At 37.9% G+C, this 26,764-nt stretch overlaps 1 protein-coding gene across 2 annotated transcripts; it reads left to right on the plus strand.

The window, feature by feature from the left end:
• Window positions 1–420: 420 nt before the first annotated feature.
• LOC119794231 (ras-related protein Rap-1A) lies at window positions 421–26,764 on the plus strand. 2 transcript variants are annotated; one of them, XM_038301723.1, is made up of 8 exons: window positions 421–579; window positions 12,560–12,648; window positions 13,288–13,356; window positions 13,616–13,672; window positions 15,710–15,850; window positions 20,461–20,604; window positions 21,730–21,860; window positions 26,439–26,764. In XM_038301723.1, exons 2-7 carry the CDS (start codon window positions 12,592–12,594, stop codon window positions 21,817–21,819), a joined length of 558 nt encoding a protein of 185 aa, XP_038157651.1. In that variant the 5' UTR covers window positions 421–579; window positions 12,560–12,591; the 3' UTR covers window positions 21,820–21,860; window positions 26,439–26,764. The 2 variants fall into 2 exon arrangements, with proteins under 2 accessions (XP_038157651.1, XP_038157727.1); XM_038301799.1 differs by lacking the exon at window positions 421–579 and adding an exon at window positions 663–698.

A 26,764-nucleotide genomic window follows, 5' to 3' on the forward strand; every position in this document is an offset into this window, starting at 1 on the left:
GACTTTTTTACAAGAGTTCTGACTTTGATCTCAGAATTCTGACTTTAATGACATTAATCTCAGAATTCTGACTTTTTCTCGGAATTCTGACTTTAGTCTCAGAATCCTGACTTTTTTCTTAGGATTCTGACTTTAATCTCAGAATTCTGACTTTTTTCCCCCTCAGCATTCTGACTTTAATCTCAGAATTCTGACTTTAATCTCAGAATTCTGACTTTAATCTCAGAATTCTGACTTTAATCTTAGAATTCTGACTTTAATCTTAGAATAAGGACTTTTTTCTTATATTATACAGAAATAAAATTTAAAAATCAGTTTTTTTATTTTTTTCAGTGGCTATAATCCTCTTCTGTAGTAGGGTCCATGTGTCATACTCTTTTAAGAAAAGCCACCATCAGTCCTGGTGACGTCCGCTGCCACTGGAGGAGAAACTCCACCAACTGACACTTGCGGAGCGGCAGAGACAGTCAGCCAGAGACGGTGAGCGGCGCTGGACAAACTTTACTACGTGCTAAACGCGCTCAAATAAGTCACGTCGGAGTTCGTGGCGTGGACACTTGCGGGAGCGGACACGATACAGTGAGTGGGCTGTGTTTGCTTGGGTTTTTTTGTTCTCGGGGAGGGAATAGAATAATTGCCTAAAAGTCTAAACCAGAGTGAGCACTCCCCATTTTAGTCAAGGCCAAGCGGAAGGGCAGGTAACGTTAGCTATGGGTTTATGACATTTTCTTTCGAAATGTGAAGTATTTCGGCGTAATTAACAACCTGCTATGTGTGGTGGACCGTTTGAATTATTAAACGACCTCGGGTGCCGGACATTCCTGAAGCTGACTGTGTTTTGGTAACACCCAAAGGAAAGGAATGTGTCGGGCTGGTTAGCTCGGCTGCTAACGAGCCGCAGCTAACGGTGTGAGCAGCAGCCTGTTAAGCTGGCTAGTTAGCGGCATTTTGCTAACGAGCTTCATAACGGGACTTGGGCTGCTTGCTTGAATCCAGATTGCCGACAAACTGACGTTCATAATTACTTCGATTGGATATTTTATTATAGGAGAGGATTTAGCTGTAAGCAGGCTTACGATTTGAGCTGTTTGATTAATGTTATGATAGAATATTATGATTATCTCTAGAGGTCGACCTACAAGCTGATGTTTTCCAAAGCAGTTCAACACAGGACGGATTTAACGACGTAGATTTATTTGGTCTAGTTGATCAGCATCACGGGTAAAGGCAGAGAAATAGGTCTCCAATGGTACCTGCATCGCAGATTACACAAAGTAGAGGAAAGTTATTATTTTGAATCCAATTTGGTCTGTAGAAACATCGAATTGGCTGCTGTGGACCCAGAACAGACACATTTTCCTCACTTATATCAGTTCTCACAGCTAGGGGTTAGGATCTTTCTATTGCATAGGTATATACAGTGTATTTCATCTAAAAGTTTGCATACATTTGTGTTAATTTCCTTTAAAATCCACCACTTGTGTGACTCATGACAAAGGATGTTGTATGCAAAACAACACAGATCTTCCATAGATTTGTCTGGCTTTTAATTTGTTTAGTTTTCTAAAGTGTGGTGGATGCTGATAATATATAAATATAATTTTTAAGACACAAATTTGCTTATAAGTTGGCGAGTAATCAGTTGGTCCACCTCCACTAATTATGTGTGTTGGTTACAGCTCTGTGGTGTTGTCAGAGCCACAGATTGCAGGGATTTAGGATGACCTGGAGTGATAAGCATATGCCACAGCCTTTAGCAAATTAGGTAGTCACAGCGAGATAACCCAAGAGCTGCTGGCTCCATTCCTCATCTGACTCCATGGGTTGTGTAGGGTATTGCAGAGTATTTTAACTGGAGATAATGAAGCGAAACAGGGAAGGTGTGCACTCTGTCATCCAAATTTAGGCACACAGACTGCTATATTTCAGTTTGGCCTGAGAAGCAGATATCTCAGGAAAGAGGCCTGTTGATTTAAACACTACATGTCAATTTTAAGTAGTAATTAAATGAATAGTAAAAATAAACATTAGCTACCCTACTATATATCTATATCTTGCTCCTTTTACAGGAAGGTATAAAGTTCACCTTATCCTCAAACATGCTATCTCAGTCTTGTTTCAGCAACTTGAGGAGTCATTTAAGTTGGTAGTTACTCCTTTTCCAGCTTTTTAACATGAACTTGTTTTACTTTGGAAAGAGGATGTGGTCACGGGTCACTGCCCCAGACAATCGGATGTGTTCAGTTGGCAGTTACAGGTCTTTGTCATCATCAAGCTGCAGCAAAGCTCCTCAGTGCCTGGTTGCAGTTTTGCATTGAGTAATTTTTACATCAATGATTGTAGCAGTTGTGAAAGAAAGATGAGCTGATGTATCACAGTATTATAGTATTGATCAATAATCATGTGCTCATATTTTCTTAACTGGAGCCTTTAACATACGTTGATGTCTTTCAGCTCGCTGATGTTTGTTTTTTGTTTCTTCCTTTAGAGCTACCCTTCCTTTTGTGGTAATGGTGTATTTTATTGGCTTGTAATTCCCTCTTCCTGGGGACTTTTATGAGGAGGAACAATGCAAGTAATTAAGAGTTTAGTAGAGACAGAGTTCAGTTAATTTTCTTCAAATGCTCACTTAAATAGTCTTGAAAACATTGTCTAAATTCTGGATGTATAGCCTTCTATTGCAATTATGAAATAAGGATAGTTTTTTTTTTTTTGACATTTGGAGAGATGACAGATTTTGAATTTCCTGGCTTGCTGATTTCCAATTTTCTTCTTGATGTACCCTGTTGTTTTCAGCTTAAACCAATTCCCATGTTCTTTCCAAGTAGTGTGGCATACAGAAGAGAAAATGCCCCGCTGGTTTAAAAGGCAGACATAGGAGTTTTGGATCAAATGAAGACATTTCAAGATAACCCACAATTAATACACCACATGTATCCATCACCTGTGTGTGTTTTGTTTTCCTTTTTCTTTAAACTCAAAATTTGTGCATCAGAATACATGTTTCATCCATTTTCATAAAAAAGTATGCTTGTTTTTTTTTTTTTTTTGCATTAAATAAATAAGGAAAAATTTATATTTTATGTGTAAAAAGATTGTTTAAATTTTGTTTTGTGAAAGTTATGTTTGAAATATCATCACTATATGGGTGGACTGATGAACAACATATTGTTGTTCTGTTCTTTGCTATAGTAACGAGTAACTGTGCCCATCTTTACAGCTTAAGTTATCAAACGGTTTCCCATCCCTAAACATTTTTTTTCTCATCTACCAACCTCTTGTTTGTGGCCTAAATGGGTAAAGAAGTTTGTATACACATACAGAAGTTGTATGCAGCGGATGTATGCGTTTCCACCATCAGATCTGTGGAGGTAAGATGCAGAGGAGGGCTGCCTGTCACCCCCATCCTGCTGAGTCAGTCCCAGTGACAGCTTTACTGTGGTCTGATTGGCCTCGACCAACCCGGAAATATTTGGTCCTGGATGTTAATAGTGAGGTTGCAGAGCCTCGTCCTGTGTTTTGGCGACGGTCTTATTTAGTGCATGCTCTTGCTACCAGCGCCACCCATCCAGTTTCCAACCTTAGATGGACACATACCTTCAGCAGGGTGAGTTGATGCAGTCACGTCTTGGAGGAGTGTGTTTTCTGTGGCATGTGGCTTTCCCTCGCTCCTTATTTGCTGGGGTTACTACAAAAGCAGAGGAACGGCACTAGTGTTTGTTTTGTTGGAGGTGACAGTGTGTCATTGAGGTTGCTGAAGTGAGAGATTGGTTTTAAAAGGCTGATGTCCTTAAATGGCTTACTGTGTGTTTGTGTGTGGTGAGGCAGTCTCAACAGGCAGATCAAAGATTCAAAGGTCTCTTTTCTCATGGTATAAAACTTTGTGTCTCAGTATTGAATTACAGAATTTATAGAGTTAAACTATTCCAAAAATGTAATATTGATATAAACTTGATGCAATAACGCTTACATTTGGTCGGCCTTTCCTTTTTAATCTGTGTTATTGGTTTTCTGGAAACTCATTTAATTATAACACACAGATGGATGGAGGATAGTTTAGGGAGGAAGAAGTTAATTTTTAGTCTGTCAGCTGGGTTAAAATCTTTCATTTTCTGTTTTATTTTCTGTGTGTGGGGTGGGGGTAAGGGGGTGCTTTCCTTTTTTGCTGAGGTATGCAAAAAAAAGTAGCATTAAGGAACAACCAATATCGGTTCTTCTTTCTGAAATAATTTAACATTTTACTGGGAAAACTCAACTTAGACTAAACAATAGTAACTGCAGATTAATGCAGAGAAAAAGTATCTGCTGTGTGGTTAATTTTTTTTTATTGGAAGTGTGAAAAGGGCAGGAAAATGCAGTATATCTAATAGATACCTGTTCTCCTTAAAATTAATATTAGTTTGGCGTGACGGACCGAGAATCCTTCCGAATCTTGTCACCTCAAGCGGCGGATGAATTTGCAAATTGCAAGCGCTCAGTGACTTGATGTTGAGTTCATAAGGTTAATGATTTCCCAGTCAGTGAATCAGCACAATTTCAGTCTAATAATGGAAATATTGTAATAATTGGCTGATACGAATAAACATGAGCAGGATGACCTGAATTTCACTGTAAATTTAATTACATTTGAACTTTTGAAATACATTGGTGAAAGCCCCCATTTAAAGCTGCAATATACGCCTATTGTTTTTTAATTTGCTATTCATATATAGGGGTGTGGGGAAAACCAATTAGATGATATGTTGTGATTTTCGGCTGACCGCTATATAATGTTGATCTTTCAGTTCCTTCCAGTTTCAGTATTGATTTTAAAAAACACTTTGCATTGTGGTGCAGCTCCATATCTGTAATTGAGGCAGTCTCAGTGGAAGATGTGGACCGACTCAAATCCCAAACATTGATACCAAAATAACTAAATGATCAGTATCTTCTGATGAACATACACCACTTGCTTTTTTAGCCTATACATTTAATTTGATAGCTGGGAAAAATATTGCAATATATATAGTGACATTGCAATATCATATCATTTTGTGACCCAATTATTGTATCGCAACAACCATGCCAATACTCACCCTTATTTAAATAGACTATATTATTGATGTGTAACTGATAAATAAGCTGGTCAGCATAAAACTCTTTATTTGAAAATAAAATCTAAAAAATCTTAGTAGTGTAATGATGCTGAAGCTGCTTTACTAGATGAAATTCAAACTTAAACATCTCCAGAGTAGTATAATAAAAGTAAGAAATGAATTAAAGGGCAAGTCATTGTAGGGCTTCAAACTAAACATGTCATGGTTCAGTCTCTTATGAACTCTCGTCCATTGCACTCACATGCCCCTCAGATGGCCAACTCCTGTAGTTTGGCTGTCCTTTTTTTGGACTCGGCCAAGTTTGCTTGTATTAGTCTTCCAGACCAGCCCATCTACACTGACTTTGATCAGATACTGCAGTGACTGATTTAGTGATGAACAATTATTTGTATTTACATTATAAATGCAATTAAAAAAATAGGCAATTTCCAAATCTGAGAAGCATTTGGTCTTGTTATATTTAATGACTGTAAAACCCCAAACTTATTTCACTGCACCCATTTTAGCTGCCCGTGGTACGTTAAAATTGGGTTTGTTTCCACACAAATGGGAAGAAAAATGTACAGCTAGCTCACAGATCCTTAAATGTGAGCTGGAAGTAAGACCTTCTACACATAATGGTAAAGTATTGCAACAATAGACTTCAGATAAATGAGTATTAATTTTTGAGTATTCATTAAACATACCTTTAAACTATGTGAGCCATTGAAAAGTCAAATTTCTTATTTTTGCACACATCCTTAACTGTTAAAATTAAATCTGAAAGATTTAGATGAATTTAGTACATCCTTATAAGTATACTCAGAACCATTCCCGAATGATTTCCAAAAAATGACCATAAAATTATGACGGATGACAGATCATGGAATGAGGTCTCGTAATATATTCACAGTATAGCTTACAACCCCAAAAAAAGAAAGAAGGGAAAAAAAAAAAAAACAGTATAAAACACACATCCATACAACAGGAGTTTTTTGTAATGCTCGTGTCTGATCACTTGTGTCTGATTCCACCCGTCCAACATCGGCTCCACTTACCGAGTGACTGGCTGAATATCTGAGGAGCAGAGCTGGGTTCATTTTAGGGACAGAGCTTTTAGTGATTGCTCTTTTACTTTGAAAAGATATCACAAAATAGGAGCACATCAGGTTTTATCTCATTTAGTCCCAGCAGCCTTTAAAATGGAAGTTTATTTTTTGTTTTTTCCCGTTTCAGTATTTTGATGTCTTATTTCTACTAGCCATCCAAGCCAACTTTAGAAACACAGCACGACCGACTGCTGAACGGATATAATCATTAATTTATAAGTACAAGATGATGCCTTGAAGGTGTTATGAAACAACTTGTATAAATAAAATGAGAACCCCCCATGCTGAGTCAGAAGCTAGTAAAAAATTGGTGTTTTCAGTGCAGCCAAAACAGAATGAAGACATCTGTCTGTGGATTTTAAAGCCTTGGCACATATAGCAGTATGTCCTGTGTGTGTCTGAGTTTCCCTGATTGACAGGTGACCTGTCCAATGGGTACCCTGTTCTTCTCACCCAATGACAGGGGTAGTAGATAGATAGATGAGTGGATTTTAAGCTCCTTGCACCCTTTTATTCATAATAAGGACTGTTGGCACTACCTAATGTAAATAGTATTCTCCTGTTTGGGCTTTAGAGAATTTAGACCTTTACCTCAACTCTTGTGATTCCCAAAATCCAGCCAACATTTCCAAACTTACATAAAACATAACAAATGGTGACTAATCTAAAGAATAAAACACAATGACTTGGGTGTTATTTGTTGAGACATCCTGTTATCAAAGAAGTTAGCAATTGGAACATTTAGCTTTGCCAATTTGACAAAAAAAAAAACAAGTTCTTGAAGCCTGCTGGTTTTCTATACCTAATATAGGTATGTGTCAAAGGCAAAGAAGTGAAACAACCTACACCCGCTGACGTCCACCTCTATTGTAGTAGCTGATTGAGCAGCCAACATACCTGAGTGAGCCTGTGTGTGTTGTATTTGTTATTAAACGGTAGAATCTACATGTGACAGTACAGCAAACATGTATTGGCACCTTAAACCAAACTCTTCCAGTTTTGTTGGGCCAGCACCATCTTCCTGTTCGCCTATAATCCATAGAGCATTCCATCAACAATCAAAATGCATAAAGGGCACATTCAGGCAGTTTTTGTTTTATCTCCAAAGAGATGCTGCCCTTTAATATGTTGAAAAAATTTGACATGTGTTATGAAAAAACACCTCACACTTGGCCCATTAAGGCATCTGCTCTTATGCATACTGACTTTTAATTAAGGCAGTTTTTAGTGACTTCATAATGAATTGTATTATTATAATTTGATACTTTTTAATAACTTCACTGATAAAAGAAATGCACCAACTTTACATCCTGTCACTGAACGAACCTCAATGCGTTTAGTGTTCTTGTCAGGGCAGCCTGTAACACTATGTATAATGTTTATTGACGTATTCATTTTTGCGTTTTCAAGTGGCAATGCCCTAGCAGTCCTCATGGTCCACCTCCACATCTGACTGATTATTTTCAGTGAAGCCCATTGAAGCAAACATCTGGAATTTAAGTGCCCTCTTAAGAGCAGGCATCCTCCATGATGGCCTCTGAGGTTGTCACATTGTAATTTGTCACAGAGGAGATCCGTGACATCTTCTGTCTTAACAAAGGTCAGTCTGCAGCTGTAAACAAAGAACTGTGACATACACATAACCGACAAGTGAATGGTAGCCTATGTCTGAGAGAGACATCGTTTTTAACATTTCTAAACGTGACGCTGTCCACACAATGAACTCTGAGTTTGAGAGCCTACAAGTAGCCATGTGTCTGCTCTTTTTCATCTCTGTTCAGCCTGTCCTTTGCAGGGGAACTTATCTTTAAGCAGTGAGGATCTTAAAATATGAATTATTCACTGTTCCAGTTTTATATCCCACATGGTCAATGCTTGCGTTGGAAATTGATGTCCTTCATCCTTTGTTGACCCCTGAGAATTTAGATGGAGGTTGCTACAACAGAATAATAATGCTTCAGAATGCTTTTGATGCATTTATTATCAGCTGTTGAAATGTGCTTGTTTTTGGAGCTGGATTTTTAACACCAGGTACTTTCTGATTTTCACCACAGCTTTATTAAAGATGACCAGAACTTCTCTCTAGCATTAGAAGTGATGTTTACCTCTGCACAGGATAACAACTCAGAGATGTAGGAACCATCATTGCTTTCAATATCTAGAAACCTTTTCTTTGGTACCTTGCTGAATATTTAGCAAATAGCATTTTTGTTTTTTTGACAACAGGATTCCTGCACTGTCTTAATGTTTAAAGAAATATGGAATATTAATCATTTTCAAATGTTGGGTAACAATGTTGGGTAAGATATTCATTTGAAAAGATTTTTGACTCTTAGATGAATGAATTACTTTATTTCAGACAATCCAGTAAAATTATAAATTGAACAAAGTATGCAATTATTATTGTATGCAATTATTGATATATAAAATTACATTCTATGTATGATTTAGTGCTTGTATCAAAAAAAGGAATATGAACTGAAACTTATTTAATTATTTAATCATATCTTTTCTCCTTCTAGTCCAGACATCAACAATTTTCCCATTTCCTACTTAACCTGAGTCCATACTCCTCCGGAATTCTATAACGCAAACAAATAAATTAATTTAGGTACACATAAACATATATATGTACATACATACACATACATTTTAACTCATAAAAGTATTACCCATAGCCCACTCGACCTCAGACGTTGCAAAGTCATGCAGACACTTCTGTAAAGTGACCAAGAGTGCTTTAATTTGACAGCTTGTTTCATATTTCCATACCATCTAGTAATTGTTAGTTTTACCATGAGTCTTAGAGTCTGAAAATCTAGATTGTGTTCTTAAGTGAGACAGAGTGATAGAAAGCATACCAAGGAGTCTAATTGACAACCAAAATATAGTTTTCTAATTGGCCTAGTTAAACTCGCCAATCATGCTTAAAACACCTCTGATTTGGCTGATTAAAACAGTTTTGAAAAAAAAAACCGTGCTGTAATTCCTCCCCTGCAATGTAAAGGCTCTTTGTCAATAATCAGTTGGGTTGGGTTGGTTAATCGTTTTCTATTTGAATGTACAGTGGGGCCAAAAAAAAAAGTTAAATCAGCCACTGATTGTAAAAGTTCTCCTACTTAGAATAATGGGAGAGTTCTGTAATTTTCATCATAGGTACACTTCAAATATGAGAAATTAAATGAGAAAAAAAATCAAGGAAATCAAATTTGTACTATTTTTAAAGATTTTTTTGTTGACTATGAAACAGGTAAAATGTGACCTGTAAGTCTTCACCAGGTTTTCACACACTGTAGCTGGTATTTTGGCCCATTCCTCCATGCAGATCTCCTCTAGAGCAGTGATGTTTCGGGGCTGTCGCTGGGCAACACAGACTTTCAACTCCCTCCATAAATTTTCTATTGGGTTGAGGTCTGGAGACTGGTTAGGCCACTCCAGCACCTTGAAATGCTTTTTACAGAGCCACTCCTTCATTGCCCAGGTGGTGTGTTTGGGAGCATTGTCATGCTGTAAGATCCAGCCACGTTTCATCTTTAAGGCTCTCACCGATGGAAGGAGGTTTCGGCTTAAAATCTCACGATACATGGCCCCGTTCATTCTTCCCTCAACGTGGATCAGTTTTCCTATCCCCGTTGCAGAAAAACAGCCCCAAAGCATGATGTTTCCTCCCCCATGTTTCACAGTAGGTATGGTGTTCTTGGGATACAACTCTGCATTCTTCTTCCTCCAAACACGACGAGTTGGGTTTTTACCAAAAAGTTCTACAGGTGCTGGTCATAAAATTAGAATATCATGAAAAAGTAGATTGATTTCAGTAATTCCATTTAAAAAGTGAAACTTGTATATTATATTCATACATTACATACAAACTCATATATTTCAGATGTTTATTTTGTTTAATTTTGATGATTACAAATGACAACAAATGAAAATCTCAAATTCATCATATCAGAAAATTAGAATATTGTGAAAAGGTTCAAAATTGATGGCCCCTGGTGCCACACTCTAATCAGCTAATTAACTCAAACCACCTGCAAAAGCCTTTAAATGGTCTTTCAGTCTAGTTCTATAGGCTACACAATCATGGGGAAGACTGCTGACTTGACAGTTGTCCAAAAGACGACCATCGACACCTTGCACAAGGAGGGCAAGACACAAAAGGTCATCGCTAAAGAGGCTGGCTGTTCACAGAGCTCAGTGTCCAAGCACATTAATAGAGAGGCGAAGGGAAGGAAAAGATGTGGTCGAAAAAAGTGTACAAGCAAGAGAGATAACCGCACCCTGGAGAGGATTGTGAAACAAAACCCATTCAAAAATGTGGGGGAGATTCACAAAGAGTGGACTGCAGCTGGAGTGAGTGCTTCAAGAACCACCACACACAGACGTATGAAAGACATGGGTTTCTGCTGTCGCATTCCTTGTGTCAAGCCACTCTTGAACCACAGACAGCGTCAGAAGCGTCTTGCCTGGGCTAAAGAGAAACAGGACTGGACTGCTGGTGAGTGGTCCAAAGTCATGTTCTCTGATGAAAGTAAATTTTGCATTTCCTTTGGAAATCAAGGTCCCAGAGTCTGGAGGAAAAGAAGAGAGGCACTTCATCCACGTTGCTTGAAGTCCAGTGTAAAGTTTCCACAGTCAGTGATGGTTTGGGGTGCCATGTCATCTGCTGGTGTTGGTCCATTGTGTTTTCTGAGGTCCAGGGTCAACGCAGCCACATACCAGGATGTTTTAGAGCACTTCATGCTTCCTGCAGCTGACCAACTTTTTGGAGATGCAGATTTCATTTTCCAACAGGACTTGGCACCTGCACACAGTGCCAAAGCTACCAGTACCTGGTTGAAGGACCATGGTATCCCTGTTCTTAATTGGCCAGCAAACTCTCCTGACCTTAACCCCATAGAAAATCTATGGGGTATTGTGAAGAAGAAGATGCAATACACCAGACCCAACAATTCAGAAGAGCTAAAAGCCACTATTAGAGCAACCTGGGCTATCATAACACCTGAGCAGTGCCACAGACTGATCGACTCCATGCCACGCCGCATTGCTGCAGTAATACAGGCCAAAGGAGGCCCAACTAAATACTGAGTGCTGTACATGCTCATACTTTTCATGTTCATACTTTTCAGTTGGCCAACATTTCTATAAATCCTTTGTTTTTATTGGTCTTCAGTAATATTCTAATTTTCTGATATGATGAATTTGAGATTTTCATTTGTTGTCATTTGTAATCATCAAAATTAAACAAAATAAACATCTGAAATATATGAGTTTGTATGTAATGTATGAATATAATATACAAGTTTCACTTTTTAAATGGAATTACTGAAATCAATCTACTTTTTCATGATATTCTAATTTTATGACCAGCACCTGTATTTTGATTTCATCTGACCACATGAAATTCTCCCAATCCTCTTGTGGATCATCCATATGCTCTCTGGCAAACTTCAGGCAGGCCTGAACATGATGTGTACCTATGATAAAAATGACAGACCTCTCATTCTAAGTAGGAGAACTTGTACAATCATTGGCTGACTAAATACTTTTTGGCCCCACTGTATTCTGTGCCTGATATCGCAAATTGTTTGAGCTGGAAAGTGACAAAATGGAAAATAGGAAGAAACCTCTAAGTGTTCAAATAGTTTTTTTATGATGATGCATGAATAGGTGATAGAAAATAACTCCAAATATATTTATCTTAAGCCGCAGGAGATGAGGAATCAGAAATCCCTGCTTCGCCCAGTTCCTAAACTAAAGCTCAGCCTCTCTGTTACCAGACTTGCGCTGACCTAGTTGGCGTATTCTTACACTGCTGTGTGTCAGTGACATCAAGCCTGCCCGTCTCTTAAAGGGGTATTTTGGCGATTTCACAATATTCTCCAGTGTGAGATTCCACTTCCCTTAGATGGTTTCTTTCAATTCACATGCAAGCAGACGGTTATCTTCAGTCGCACCAAATGTTTAAAAAACTAACATTTCTGAAGGCAGGGTGTGTTCAGGGTTCCAAGTGCCAGCTGATTGTGTCATTTGGAGGAAAATCTGCCTGATTTTTAAATACTCTCCTCCCGGGATCCCCCCCTGTAACTCCCATTCACCACAGCTGGTTTGTGTTAGGGATGGATCACATAGTCTTCACCTCCTCCACCCTGATCAGCTCCACTTTTGGGTGTTCCCTCCATTGTTTTGTTTCTTTTGCTCCATAACTTCCAAGAATGACTAGAATCATTGCTGTCTGGAATTCAGCAGAAAGCTCACTAAAACATATCTTTTATTTTTGTGTATAAAGCTTCTATTCTTATTTAGTTTCCTCCAAATTTAACATTCCTTTTTTGTGTGTGTGTTTTGCCATTTTTGCTTCCCTGTGTTGGACAGACTGTTGGGCTCTCCAGTGAAGCAATCCCGCCATGCGTGAATACAAGCTAGTGGTTTTAGGCTCTGGAGGTGTGGGCAAGTCCGCTTTGGTGAGTATGCCCTCCTAGTGCACTTTCTGTCTACCCAGCCTCCAACTACTCTGCAGGGTGCTTCCTAAAGACTTTGTAGATGATTGCTAATAAAACAGCTAGACATTTTGACAAACCTTTAAAGGAACTGAGTGGTAAAGGACAGCGGTGAAAGAGTCTGTATGGTTAAAAAGATAAAGTTCCTTTACTTTCGATGTCTGACTATAATTGCACATATTTGGGTATGTTTGTCTAAAAGAACTGCTTCTATTTCTGCTTAACAAAAATTCCAGGCTTTAATTTATTACCATATTTTTCTAACCACTACAAATACACTTTGAGAACATTCATGTCTGTAAAACAGTTTGCACCCTGCTTCACTAACGTCAGCCAGGTGTCAGTCGGGTTAATCCCATGAACTGCCTGGATTAGGATGTTAACAGGTGAACCTAGTCAACCCAGAATGTAAAGCTGTCAGAGAGCACAGCGTCTTTACACGTACCTGTTGTCACGTGTTGGTAAAGTTAAAACCCCTACTCCTTCTGTAAAAGTATGAATTGTAGGTTTTCAATATTCACGAGCCTCCCTGTTTAGTTGTGATGATTATATGCGAGACCCTGCAGGCTTATTTCATGTTGTTTTGTGTATCATCTTTTACAGACAGTTCAGTTTGTACAGGGAATCTTTGTGGAAAAATATGACCCAACAATAGAAGACTCGTACAGAAAGGTGAGCATCCTCTAAGGGAGCTTGGATCTGGCTGATTGTTTGCAGCTGTTCTACAGATTCATATCACTATGATGTGACTGGAAAATCTCCCCCTCATCGTCTACTTCTCCTTTTGGCCTTTGTTCATGAAAAATTTGATTCATTTTTTTCCCTGCCTTATTGGAATCGACTAACCATACAGTATGCATGTTTAAACAATGAATACACCCAATGACCTCTCATTAAGTTTACACTGTTGCTATGCTTTTTGTCATTGCAGCAAGTGGAGGTAGATGGGCAGCAATGTATGCTTGAAATCCTCGACACAGCCGGCACAGTAAGTAAACTCTGCAATCAACAACCATATTTTAGTACATAATCGATTTATTGATCACTGTTATTGAAGGTAATTATATAGCTTGCATTGTATGCAAAGGCTTTAGAAAGAGTAGCTTCTTGAAAAATAGTCTAGGCGTTTAAAATTTTTTATACCCCTGTTTGTCAGAGTGCTTCAGGCAAACATCCACATTATTATTTTAGCACATTTGCTGAATGAAAGAAAACATTTGGCTTCAAGTAGTCCAGTAAAGATCACATCATCCAACAACATCCGGGGTCTTTGTCCCTTCTCTGTCTGCTTGTGAATTGGAACAGTACTAGGGCTGAGGCTGATGACGTTTGACGAGTACATGAGAACGCATAGGTACACATATTGAAAAAAGGCCTTACAGTCTTCTGTGCTTTTTCTGGGCCAGAGTGCTGGTTCTGGAGCAGATTAAAGTAGTGGGAATCCATCCCGGACCCTGAAGCCGAACAGATAACTGTTTCCTGGTATGGTTATAACTGCTAGCCTCGGTTCTCTGGTCAGTTTCAGTAGCAGCTCTTTGAACAGGCCTCCTCCAGTGTCTTTTAGAAGATAAGCCTTTACTCAGCCATTATGGCAGAAAAAATATTTGATCGGATTCAAGTGATGTGTCAATACTTCCCCGAAACCATCTGTTGTAACTACATGACATTGTTTCACGTGGTCTGTTAATACATGGGAGGGCTAACCGAGAAAAGTTATAGATTTTCTCTGTTTTGCTAGACCAGCAGTGTGAATGTTACTTTAAATCCTGTAGTAATTAACATGATCTGGGAAATTTGTTCTCCTTTAGATCTGCTACATAAGCAGCCCGGGTTTGGTAGATCTGTAGCTTAGTCCAGATTTAGAATCTTTTTTTGTCTGCAAACTACTGTGCACTAGGTTAGGAAAAAAAAAGTGGTCAATGTTGAAAAACGAAATGTCTGCCAAATATATTTGGCAAACGACACCCCACGATTTCTGTTTTTTTTTGTTTTTCCTTATTATAAATATGTAATAAAGAGTTTTCTAGAGGACAAAAAAGTTTTTATAAAGAACAAAAAGTGATATGTTCATGAAACAAGTAGATGGACACAGGATATTCTGACAGAACAAATTTCAGTGACAGAGTAAGTCCTTGATATATTAGGTGGAACAAAAAACAAAAGATGTACTCCAACATAACTACTACCATCAGTTTATAAAGCAAATGTTAGGCCATAATGCCATGCTTAACACATTTGCTGACTTGACCACATACATAACTTTAGACAACTTCAGCAAATGCTGATTCTGCTTCCTGAAAACGCAACAAGAAAATCTACAAAAAACTGCAGGACAGACAGAAATGTCAATAGTTTAGCTTTAAATTTTTGCCAGATTGATCACAGTCATTGTATCATCTGGAGACCCTGAAGGCTTCAAGTGACCCACAATCTCCTGCACAAAAGGCAGGGTCACATGCATATTTTTATCCTGTGCGGGCAGTGCTTTTATTTTATTTTATTTTATTACTTTTATTTATTGTAGTTATTTTATCTTTTTGTGCAGCACTTTGGAAACCTCGTGTTTATTTAAACCGTGCTATATAAATAAAGTGGATTGGATTGGATTGGATTGTAACTTGTAGAAAAAAAATCTAATTGTGCACAACAAATTTAGATTTTTGTGTAGTCAGTTTCTTATATACATTTATGTTTTTACTCTTTCTGTCTGGATTGAATCAATCTTGCATCAGAAAACAAGATACCAGGGTGTTTGAGCCATTGTTTTATGATTAAATGCTTAAATATCAATAATTCACTAAGTCTGTTGTTGATACAATTCTTTTAGTTGAAGAAACATTAGGACTTTTTTGGAGCTCACTGCAGAAATGGCAGAGAAAGATGTACTCTATTATTTGATTGAAAATCCTGAGCAGGTCCCACAAAAGCTTTGTCAGCATGATTTAAATATTTATGCCCATTATTAAAAATTGCTGGATGACAAATCTGATTGGCTTTTATTTCTGTTTCTTTTTTGGACCTATAGGAACAGTTCACAGCAATGAGGGACTTGTACATGAAAAACGGTCAAGGCTTCGCTCTCGTATACTCCATCACAGCACAGTCTACCTTCAATGACCTCCAAGACCTGAGAGAACAGATTCTACGAGTAAAGGACACAGAGGATGTGAGTATATTGCTACTTTGGATGCCTACATAAACTCTCTCCAATTTTTATTCAAATACTAAATATTTATAAGTCTCTAGTGTCCCAGAATCATGAGTTGGTTTCAGATGTGTGCTGTTGTATCATAGCCTTCCTTTCCCTTCATATTGCCACATAAAGAAAGGCTGTCCTATTGCTTGTATGTGTAACCCTGAGAGAGGGGGGGATGTGTCATCTCATTATTTTCCAAATTAGTTGTTTGTCAGCAGCATATTTCCATCTCTCAGTATCTTTTGCAAATTTAGAGGCTGTTGCAATGAGTAAGCCCTCATTCCCCTTTCTGGTGCAGCAGATAAAGCGTCAGCAGGATCTAAGATGCCCTTTTTTGGTGATCTCTGGAGGGAGCAAATGTTACCATAACACTCGTTCTTGCTCTTCCCCCCACCCCGCTCACTCTCTTTCCTTTCAGCAATCTATATAGACCCACTGTAGTCAAGGCTTTCTACCTTTTTGTACATTTTTAGCCCATTGCTCCCCCTTTCCCTGTGGTCTAACTGTGGCTTGGCAAATGGAGTGATTGAACTATTAGAGATGATGTGCAAAGAAAGCCCCATCTCATCAGAATCACACAGGATTGTGAGGCTGTGGTGCTTCATTAGCAGCCTCTGTGGTTATTGAATGAAGGCTAGCCTCAGGCCAACATATGGATTGCAGGATCTGTCTCCTCCTCTTGCAAGAAAGCAGTTCTGCTACATTTTTCTTAAGGAAGGCAGTTTTCTGGTAATATAAACTCCTCCTTACTTGTCGAGTTGTTATGGCCACTCAACTTGAGGGTGTTTTAAGCCTTTACCTACAATAGCTGTGACATCTGTTTATCTTCCTCTACACTGTTTAGGAATGCACCAAAGGAAATGTTCAGCATAGTTTCTTGTAATCACCTTAAAAGCCAGGATTTTTCTTATTTGGAGCAAGCCTCCAATCCGTTGCAGAATGAAGGCAAAGTATGCGGTTGCTGCAGCAGCTGTTCTTATTTTCAGCTCTGACACGCACAATTTACTTCAAAGATGGCAAAATGTATACATGCATTTATTGCCAAGCTTAATTAAGGGATTAGTTTTTTTCAATGTGCCTTAAACGAAGTTGGGTCCCATTCCTTCCTAAAGGAGCTAATTCTCCATAGGTGAATAAAATGAGCAGCTTGTTAAAAGCTGGCTTCCTTTTCCTTCCTTTCACAGCCCTTATGTAACAGCGGTCGCATGACTTCTCCAGACCGTCTTTACTTGTGAGACTAGCAAAAGTCTAACTCAGTGCTTGTGACTCATTGCAGTCCAATATTTAGCATGCTGTTCTCTTTTAGACCGAACGTAGCATGTTGACTGTGGCTTTAAAAAAAATCTTTAATTAGTCTAATGCAGACCTTATTTCTGCTGACCATTAACATTTTTTCCCCTCTTTTTACCTATCTCCATCCTTCCACTCACATTTGAGTTTAGTTTTAACCCAGTTTGGCGGTGTATACCTCCCAAGACCCTTGGGGGAAAAACGTCACTCGGCAGACCAGCGCCAGGGCTTGTTTGGATATCAAACATAAGGCAGCAACCTCTGCAGGGGTTAATCTAAACATCCAGGCTTCCTGTCGCCTGCCTGTCATAGATTGAGAAAGAGGGAGGATCAATTTTTTTTTACTAGTTTTACAGCGTTTCATGTTGCATCTCACTATAAAAAAACAAACAAACCTAAACCTCAAATGAGGATGCTACACTGTTGCTTATAAGTATCCTCAGGATGTGTGTGGACTATTTCTACACCTCAAGAGTTTAGTGACAGAAGGATTTCCCAGGCAGATTAATTATTTTTCTGTTCACCAAACAGAAATGGATTTCCTCAGCTGATGCTTTGTTGGCTCCCCATGTGCTGCATGTAGAACTTTCCACTTGCTGATTGTTTGCTAAGCTGGACCACAAACAGAAATATTCATTGAGCCGTGTAACTGAAGCTGAAGTCTTAACTACTGAGCCATTTTCTGCTGACATAGTGTTTCAGTTGGAGCTTGAATCGAAATGTAATGGTGAAAATTCACTCTGCAGTGTGGGACAGTAAAAAAGCACACCAAACCGTCACCGTCCTTTAATTCCAGAGAGCAGCTGGAGCATGGAAAGCAGCTGAAGTGTTGGAAAACACTCAGGAAGGAAAGCGATGTTATCCCTGCTGGGCGGGGCAGCTTTTGACTTCCTCCGGGTCTGCATTCTCCCTAGATAGCCGGTCAGGAAACATCAGGCAGGATGAGACGTATCCCGACACCCTGACTCTTCCGAATATCTGTCTTTAAAAATTCTCTTCCCCTCAGAACTTTTTTTTTTTTTGAGTTCTCAGAGATGTTTAAATGCGGAAAGAAGGAAGAAGTGCTGTGCGTGCAGATTCCACCTTGAGCTGAATTTCTCAGTTTGCTTTCTTGAAAAACATTCTTTCTTGTTTAAAGAAACTGAACTAAAAACCAGCAATTCAGAAAGTTTACCCCCCCCCCCCCCCCCCCTATATCTACGTAAAGTTCAAGTCTGGATAGTTTATATCATTCGGTTGCTATGTTCCAGCATGTTAGCCAAATGATATAGAACCCTTTTCTGTAAATCCTGCTCAGCTTTTGCGTTCCTTATAGGAGAAGTTCGGTTTTTTACACTTTAAGCCCATTTTCTGTAGTGTCCAGGATGAAATCGAATGATCTACACCAAAATTTTGACAATTGCTCCTGTCTCTGCTTTTTGGCTCATTTAGAATCACCCCCTGGCTGCTTTAGAATGGCTTGCATAGAGCATGTCCGATAATGTCCTTAAAACAACCTTAAACGTTCTTTTTTTAAAATATGCTACTCACCGGGTCGTCAGCGCTGTTCAATGACGTTCCAAAAAAAGTTTTGTGAAGAAAAAACGTTCCTGTAGTGTTTTATTTAGCATTTTGTAAATCCCATTGAGTTCTGTTGGAATAGTCAATATTCCGCTGCCACCGGAAACGGAAATGGGGCCTGTTTACACAGTTGTAGTCTTTTCGCTTCACTCTGTGTACTCCGACGTCGAGAATCAAGAATCCACCTTTCGTATTCCATTCTCAGAGTTTTTTAAAGTGTTTAACAGAGACGTTAGCACCTCGACGTCGGAGTACACAGAGTGAAGCGAAAAGACTACAACTGTGTAAACAGGCCCCATTTCCGTTTCCGGTGGCAGGGGAATATTGACTCTTCCTACAGAACTCAATGGGATTTACAAAATGCTAAATAAAACACTACAGGAACGTTTTTTCTTTACGAAACTTTTTTTGGAACGTCATTGAACAGTGCTGACGACCCGGTGAGTAGCATATTTTAAAAAAAGAACGTTTAAGGTTGTTTTAAGGACATTATCGGACATGCTCTATGCAAGCCATTCTAAAGCAGCCAGGGGTGGATTCTAAATGAGCCAAAAAGCAGAGACCGGAGCAATTGTCAAACTTTTGGTGTCGATCATTCGATTTCATCCTGGACACTACAGAAAATGGGCTTAAAGTGTAAAAAACCGAACTTCTCCTTTAAATGTCACTATATATGTAGTTTCCTCCCTCAGTAAACTAAACACACATTGTAAAACAAGCTAAACCCTGCAGGTTATTGGCTTCACATGTTGCAAATTGTTGTCTTATATTGTCTTTGGTTTCTGTTTTTTAGACTAGAACCTACTCTATTGATCCGAGACACTGGAGGGCGACTAAAAGAGTCCGGTCTAATTAAGAAAACACCAAGACATTTATGAACCACTTCTTGCATTTTGCTTGAATCTTTCTGAGAACAGATGGTATAATGTAATAGTTAAACTAGGATGAGAATATTTGTTGTTTCTGTTGCTTTTTTTAATACCCACACTTTAGATCAAAAGTTTTATTTAAACTGGGCATGAATACAAGGATATAAGGATGTCCCATCTGCAAAGAAATCAGGAATTAACGCTTTGGTAAAGTTTAATCAACATATATGAAGTTGGTCTTCTATAAACATGATAAAGTTTGGTGATGATGTAAAGTTAATGTTCTGGAAGTATTTCACATTCTTTCTGATTTGGACCAGATTTCTGTGTTGAATTTTTTTTTGTTTATTCTCCCCCCCCCACCCCAGTGTCATTTTATATTCAGTGTCATAATAATGACACTGAATATAAAATAAAATGGTTAAATGTCTAAAATAATGAACATTTATAATGGACAGTAAAAGGAGGTGGCGATAGATGTATGATCTCAAGGCATGGCTGCTGAACGCACCAATAAGCCGGCGAATGCATGCACTTATCAGCCCGTACTGTTACCAGAAAAAGACACTAAAATATCAGCTGGAAGATGTCAGTCTATTTCTATCGTGAGTGTATTTATCATTTTCATTTTGCAGTACAGTTGTCCTTGCAGAAAAAGAACCTTGGGCCATATTTTGAGATTTGAAGGTTGTCATTAAAAATGCATATGATGTCAATAAATCTCAAACTATGCTACTGAAGGACAGGCTTTGACAGAAAGCTGTGCAGACATAATAAGCTGTTAAGAATAAACTAAATCTTCCAAGTTCCAATCGATTGATGTATAACATTATTCAAGGCCTATATTCATCTCTCTCCTAGGTGCCAATGATACTGGTAGGCAATAAGTGTGACTTGGAAGATGAACGTGTGGTGGGGAAGGAGCAGGGCCAGAATCTGGCCAGACAGTGGAACAACTGTGCCTTTTTAGAGTCCTCAGCTAAGTCAAAGATCAACGTCCTTGATGTGAGTACACAAAAACAAAGGTCATGGTGACGCACATTTTCCAAAACATGCTGCAGGTGTTGCTAAGAGAATAATCAAAAAAAGGAAATGAATCTCTATGGTTGTGATTTTTGTTTTTCGTAAAATGAAAAATTTGAAATTTAATTTCAGGTTTAATTTCAAACTAAGCTCTATGTTGATTCTTCTATGTAAATACATACTTACTGTAGAATTCGACCCACACAGTCTCAATGAAACTTTATTTCATTTGTGTGAGCTTTAGATTAGCCTTTACTAAAGAGCTCTGTAATCGCATGTTCTGTTATATTTACAAAAAAACATTTTCCGTCTCTTGCAACTAGAAACTATTCCAGGTCATTGAATTGAAATATCATCAGAAGTTTTCTTTTGAGATTCCTTTCAAAAAGTGAAACTGTAATCTGCATTTCCTACAAACTGAGTGGTAACTTCAATCATGTTATGGCTTATGAAGTCAGACTGCTGAATTGGCACTGCTGTTGATGTTGGGACATGATTAAAGATGCTTTGATCTTATTTTCAAAGCTTTTATGTAATCATGGGAAAATAATGATCATGCTACCCTTGTTTTCTTTCTTTTTTTAATTCTAAAGGTCTATTACCTGTAGAATACAACAAACTTGAGGAAAAAAAAGTGGTGGGAAAATATTTTTGCATAACGGTAATTTTTGATAGTTTTGATTGAATAAAAAATAAAATCTATTTATAAAAGACAAACTCCTGTTTAGTGAAACAAAGATGTCTCTTGCAATTTGATGGTTTAATTGCAGAGCTTCAGTGTCCCATTCCATTTGATCACCACGAGTAACTATTAAATAACCATGTAGAGGTCAAAGGTTTAAGTTTTTTCTTTCAAAATAAATAAATAAAAAAACTTAAGTAAATGACTAGTAATCCAAATTTTAAGATATGATTTGAATACAGCAAATTTTTTCTAGAATACTTGAAAATAAGAAATAAATCTGAATCTGTGCTTCTACTTGTAACAAAGTGTTAATAACTAATCCAGGTTCAGTTGTCACTCCTGAAAGTTGCAGCAGTCTTCTAGGGTTGCTGTGTCTGAGGAGATGATGATAGTTTTTTTCAATTTTGTCTTCTTTGTTCTAGATCTTCTATGACCTGGTCAGACAGATAAATAGGAAAACACCAGTGGAAAAGAAGAAGGCAAAAAAGAAATCCAACTGTGTCCTGCTTTAAAGACCCTCCTCCCCCCCGCCCCTGCAGCAGCTCTGAGCCAGGTTAGTGTTCATGATGTCATGATATACTTTAGTGGAGAAAAGTTCACATATTTCATTTTGTCATTTTCTTATGATTCATAGTAATTCTAGTTCAATGGTTAAGATCGTCTTCTTCAATCATGTTATAAAGTTATTTTTTTTTTAATCAGTGCTAGAAAATCAAACATCCTTCTTCCTATGAGGTTTAGTTGCTGTTACTAACTCATTTATTTGAGTTGCACAAATTAATTGGGTAAACTTGGCCCCTCCCCCTTAGTAACCAAAGGACAGAAAGTGGTATCGCCTCCTGTTGGTAGCTGAGGGTACTAAAATCGGTATGAGTCTTATATCTACATGCAATTATTTTAAGGTTAAAAAGTAGGTTAATAGTAGTTTTCCTCTAAAGAAGAAGATTTTTCTCTGACACCAACAGGCTAATCCTCAATAAGGACTTTCCTGTTGTGTAAACATCTGCTTGAGCTACACTGTAATATTTATTTTGAATCACTTTACTGTTCAACCATTGAGTCACACTCGGCGTGTTTTAAAACTGAAACCTCACCATTCTTTAGCAGCTGGTCATGTTAAAGGAAATCCTAATCAGTCACCACGTAATTTCCCAGAAAATATGAGCCGCTTTGCGTGGTGAGTTTTCGTTCTATTTTCTTTTTCAGAAATTATTTTTTCAGTCTGGCCGGATGTGGGTAAATGTGGAAGTCTCCAAATTAGTCTGTGTGAATTTATATGTCTGCTTACTTTTGTTTGTAGCTTTTTTAGTTTATGTAATGAAGTTTCATTTCCGCCTCCTAAAAAAAAAAAAAGCAGAACTTCTGTATGTCTCAGGGCTTCTGTGTCTGTAAATCACCCAAGACAGGATTATTATTGTTATACTTGCATAAAATCATTAACAACTAGGCAGAAAGTAATGGCTTCACTATTATTGAAGTAATGCTTTTTGGAAATTGCAATTTAGGGCTGCGTCAATCCTTTAGGTTTTTTTATTTTTATTAATTAATCAGTTATTTTTTCAATTAATCTTAATAAATAACATGTTTTTAATAATATTTGAAATAAGGGAAAATGCAAATGGCAAATCATGTAACAAATGCAGAATCCTTCACGTTTAATTATATAATTATATCGTTTTTAGTTTATTTCTGTGAGGTTTTGTCTCAATTATTGCTGTATGTGGGACCTCTTTAAGGAAATTGTATGTATAAGTCTGTATTCCATTACATTAGGTCAGGATTTGAGTACAAAATTAGTTGACAAATATTTTGATTAATCAATTAATCTGATTTATCATTTCATCCCTACTACAGTTAGAAAAGCCAATAGGCTTGAATGATAAAGCTGCAGAGTGCCAACTTAATCAGCCAAACATTGGCTAGTCAAACTGTTTCTTTCTATAAGTAGTAAATTGTCAAAAAAGAATATTTAGTCTAATAAGAGCTTTTATGCAAAAACTACTTTCAATTATTGGGTTATTATTGTTGGTTCCTTGATTTGGTGTAGTTTTTCACATCTATGTACATCTGTTAAAAAAATCTTAGCAAGCTAGTGTTTTATCTATGGCGGTCCTAATTCAAATGTTTGTAGAGAATTTCTTTCTTTTTTTTTGATATCCTTTGCTGAAATAAATATTTTGTAAATTGGAAGGTGCTAGAGCATTATGTAGTTAAAACTGCATATCTGTTTGCTCCTATAACAGAAGACAGAAACACAATAGTGGAATAATTAGGCAAATCTCTACTGTAAGCCACATCATTTTCTTTTTACTGTGTGGGATTATTTACTCAATTCTTATGCTGAGCCTCCTGCTTTCTCACTAACAATTTAGCTTCACCTTGCTTAACTGTTTATCCTGAAAGGTGTAGAAAAGGTCTGTAACTCGCATAGTAAACTGATCCTGCTTCAGTGCATTTTACCTGTTAGAAAGATGGTATTTCATAAAGTCACGTAAAAGGACAGCTGTAAAGACATCATAGGAAAAGTCAACATGGTCCCTGTTTTGATTTCAGGGTAAGCTGGAACATGAGGTTGTAAAAATATTCCAGTATAAGCTGCGGCTATCTGTTTAGTTACAGCTTAGTGGCTCTTTGTTTAGCATTTCAAATTTTATTTTGAACTGCCAAGAATGCAAAACTTTTCCACTGTTCTGTGCTTGAACCCCCTTAGTGGGTTTTACAGTCTGTTTGCTCAGTTAGCTCAGTGTTGTAGGAGGAAAACCTCAATGTTGGAAGACTAACAAAGCTCAGCCAACTGTTTTCACATCTGCTTTTTCAAGCTACCTTTAATTTGCAGAGTATGGAGAGAAACCGTTAACACCACTGATAAAACTGGCTTTGTTAAACAGCAATCATAGTTGTGGTCCCAGACATCAGGAAGACTGCACCACCCACAGCGTTCCTCATCTAAATCCATCTGTTTTGGTCAGTTGTTTGAGAGTGGGGCCTCTGTCAGCTTCCCTCCAGGCGATGTCTGCACCCCCACCCAGCTTGGCTCACATACTGGCCAGCCCAGTGAACCGGCACTAATAGGATTTTGGGTTCACTGTTCCACTCTTCACATCACTGTGCGATCGATGGAGGGGTCACACTGCAAACTGGAGAAAAGTGTTCATGAAAGAGTTAATGAAACTTTTCACTTTTGTTGTCCAGCTGACCTGATTCGTGAGAGCCGGTCCTCCAAATGAGCTGACAGAGTATCGGTTTATTGAGGTTTATTGATTAAGGTTCTCCCAAGGTACCATTTGGACTTTTTCTTACAATTATGTGTCTTACAAACCTGGACAGACTCGATAGTTTAGGATCATCAGAGGGTTCCAACTGTGATTACTACATTTGTCTTCTCATGGACTTGAGATTAGAATCATGAATTTTATTTATTTTTAAAATCAGAAAATAAGAGTTATTTTGATCTAAAAACCATCTAAATCCTTGATCAACACCTCTATCCCAGTTAGGACCAACTAACAATTTTTGTTGAATGAACAGATTGCTCCTATATTAATCTTAAAAACAGAACGGAGTTGGTCTCAGAGTGACTTGATGTCAATTGAAGTACCTTAGCTGATTAAAATTAGGTGTTTTGTTTCTTTTCTTTTTAATAGACAACAGCAGATGACTAAACTACTGTAAGGATGCATTTATCACACCTTCACTTGGAGCGGTTTGCTTTCACACAGAAATTTTTAGACCAGGCCAAACAGTGTGATGCACCTAGACCAAAGAGCTTCTGGTGCAGTATTACGTCAGTATTGCAGTAAACTCAAGGAAAAAGCTTGAAGAGGCTTTTTATTACTACTTTTTTGTTAAAGTGTAGATGTGCACCTGCACCCCTTTATTACTCAACTTTGTCCCACAAGAGATTTTCAAGTCCGTCGTCTTCAGATCCCAGTCCTTTGTTTGTCCTTTCTTTCGACTACTTTGATGTGCTGGGCCTATGTCACATCCTCTTATCCTGTTTTTATTATAATGGAAAGTCAGGTATTCTCATTTCAAGTGAAAAGCTCCAGCGTTGGGATAAACTATGCCACGGTTCGGTTCCAAGGTCTGGGTAAAGTTCACATCAGGATGATCTGCTTCAGGAACCGGACTCTGGCATGGTTAAGTGTTCCAAAGCTTTGGTGTGAAAGCAATGTCAGAATTTATGAGCTTATTTTAATTAGTAAACTACTGAATGCTTTTTTTTTTATGTATTTATTTTGAATAAACAAGATAACAAAGCAACATTTAAAGCTATTGAAGGGTGGACGTAATCACTTTCACTACAATCATTTATTTTTTAAAAGCCTTTTTTGTTTTTGCACATGTACTGTAGACCAAATAAATAAATCGACTATCTTATCATAAACATTCCCTTCAAGGTCATGGAGGTTATAATATCCTGACACTGCGTCAAAAAGACTGCTTCCTATAATCTGCTATTAGCCTTATAAACAAGGCTGGATCCTCCACCAAGACTTAACTATTGGAGTTAGAAAAACAACATCTCAATGGGTGTAAATGTAGAATATTTAATTTTATTCTGTTGTTTAATCGCTTGTTGCTATGAAGCATTTTCAAATTTTTATATTATAGTTTTAAAGTTCATTATTATATTTCACCTGTGCCTTTGGAATCCGGTCTTAAGCTGTTATAATATACACATATTTTTAATTGCAGCCCAAACGCAGCACACTCTAACCCTGCAGGGCAGAACATGAACTGAATAGTTAGTTTAGTCTGGCAGTAAAACCATTGTCTACAGGGGAATAACATTTAGGCCCTTGTGTTCTTTATTCTTGGTGTTTCTATGAATATCAGCAGCTTACACCTTTTTTTTTCACCCTAAACTGCTGGTCAGAATCTATGAACAAACTCTTCTTGCTTCCTCAAGCATTATAAGGGCTCTTTATGTTTCTTCACGTGTCATAGATTTAGAAAATCTTTTTTTTAGAAAAGGTTTGGAGTTAATATTCAAGGGTTTGGAGAACAAAAAAAAATATGTTTTTATCCTGTATGAAAATGTACATAATTAGCAGGTCGCAGCTAACAGCCACCAGAGGGCGCCAACACTCTAGACTTCTTGTCACTAATGAACTATGCTGTCTTGCAGAAATGCTGTAATGAAGAACTGTTGCCCTGATTGGAACGTGCCAGCATTCCAACAGCCCCCCCAGTCCCACTCCCTCCATCAGCCATAAACGGTGAATCAGCTGATCGAACTGCTCTTATCAAAGCCGAGGAAGACCTACAAGAGAGTAAAGACAGAGGGGAAGAGAAGAAAGAAGACCTTGTCTTTCGACTGTGAGGACGTCCCTGTGTCTCAGTATCAGCATGAACCCTGAACGGACAGCCTCCAACTCTGCATCAATAAATGGCGCCACAAACTGATGATGATGTTAAAACACAGCAGAACCTCTGAAATAAAAAAAAAAAAAA

This window comes from Cyprinodon tularosa, unplaced genomic scaffold, assembly GCF_016077235.1.
Source record: "Cyprinodon tularosa strain WSP-4 unplaced genomic scaffold, ASM1607723v1 ctg10, whole genome shotgun sequence".
NCBI lineage: Eukaryota > Metazoa > Chordata > Actinopteri > Cyprinodontiformes > Cyprinodontidae > Cyprinodon > Cyprinodon tularosa.

What these genes read in the sequence shown, in the direction of transcription:
- LOC119794231 (XM_038301723.1), top strand. Translation starts at nt 12,592, where the DNA reads ATGCGTGAATACAAGCTAGTGGTTTTAGGCTCTGGAGGTGTGGGCAAG. An exon ending in GAGTAAAGGACACAGAGGAT is followed by an intron (nt 15,851 to 20,460) that starts GTGAGTATATTG and finishes TCTCTCTCCTAG; the next exon opens with GTGCCAATGATACTGGTAGG. An exon ending in CAAAGATCAACGTCCTTGAT is followed by an intron (nt 20,605 to 21,729) that starts GTGAGTACACAA and finishes TCTTTGTTCTAG; the next exon opens with ATCTTCTATGACCTGGTCAG.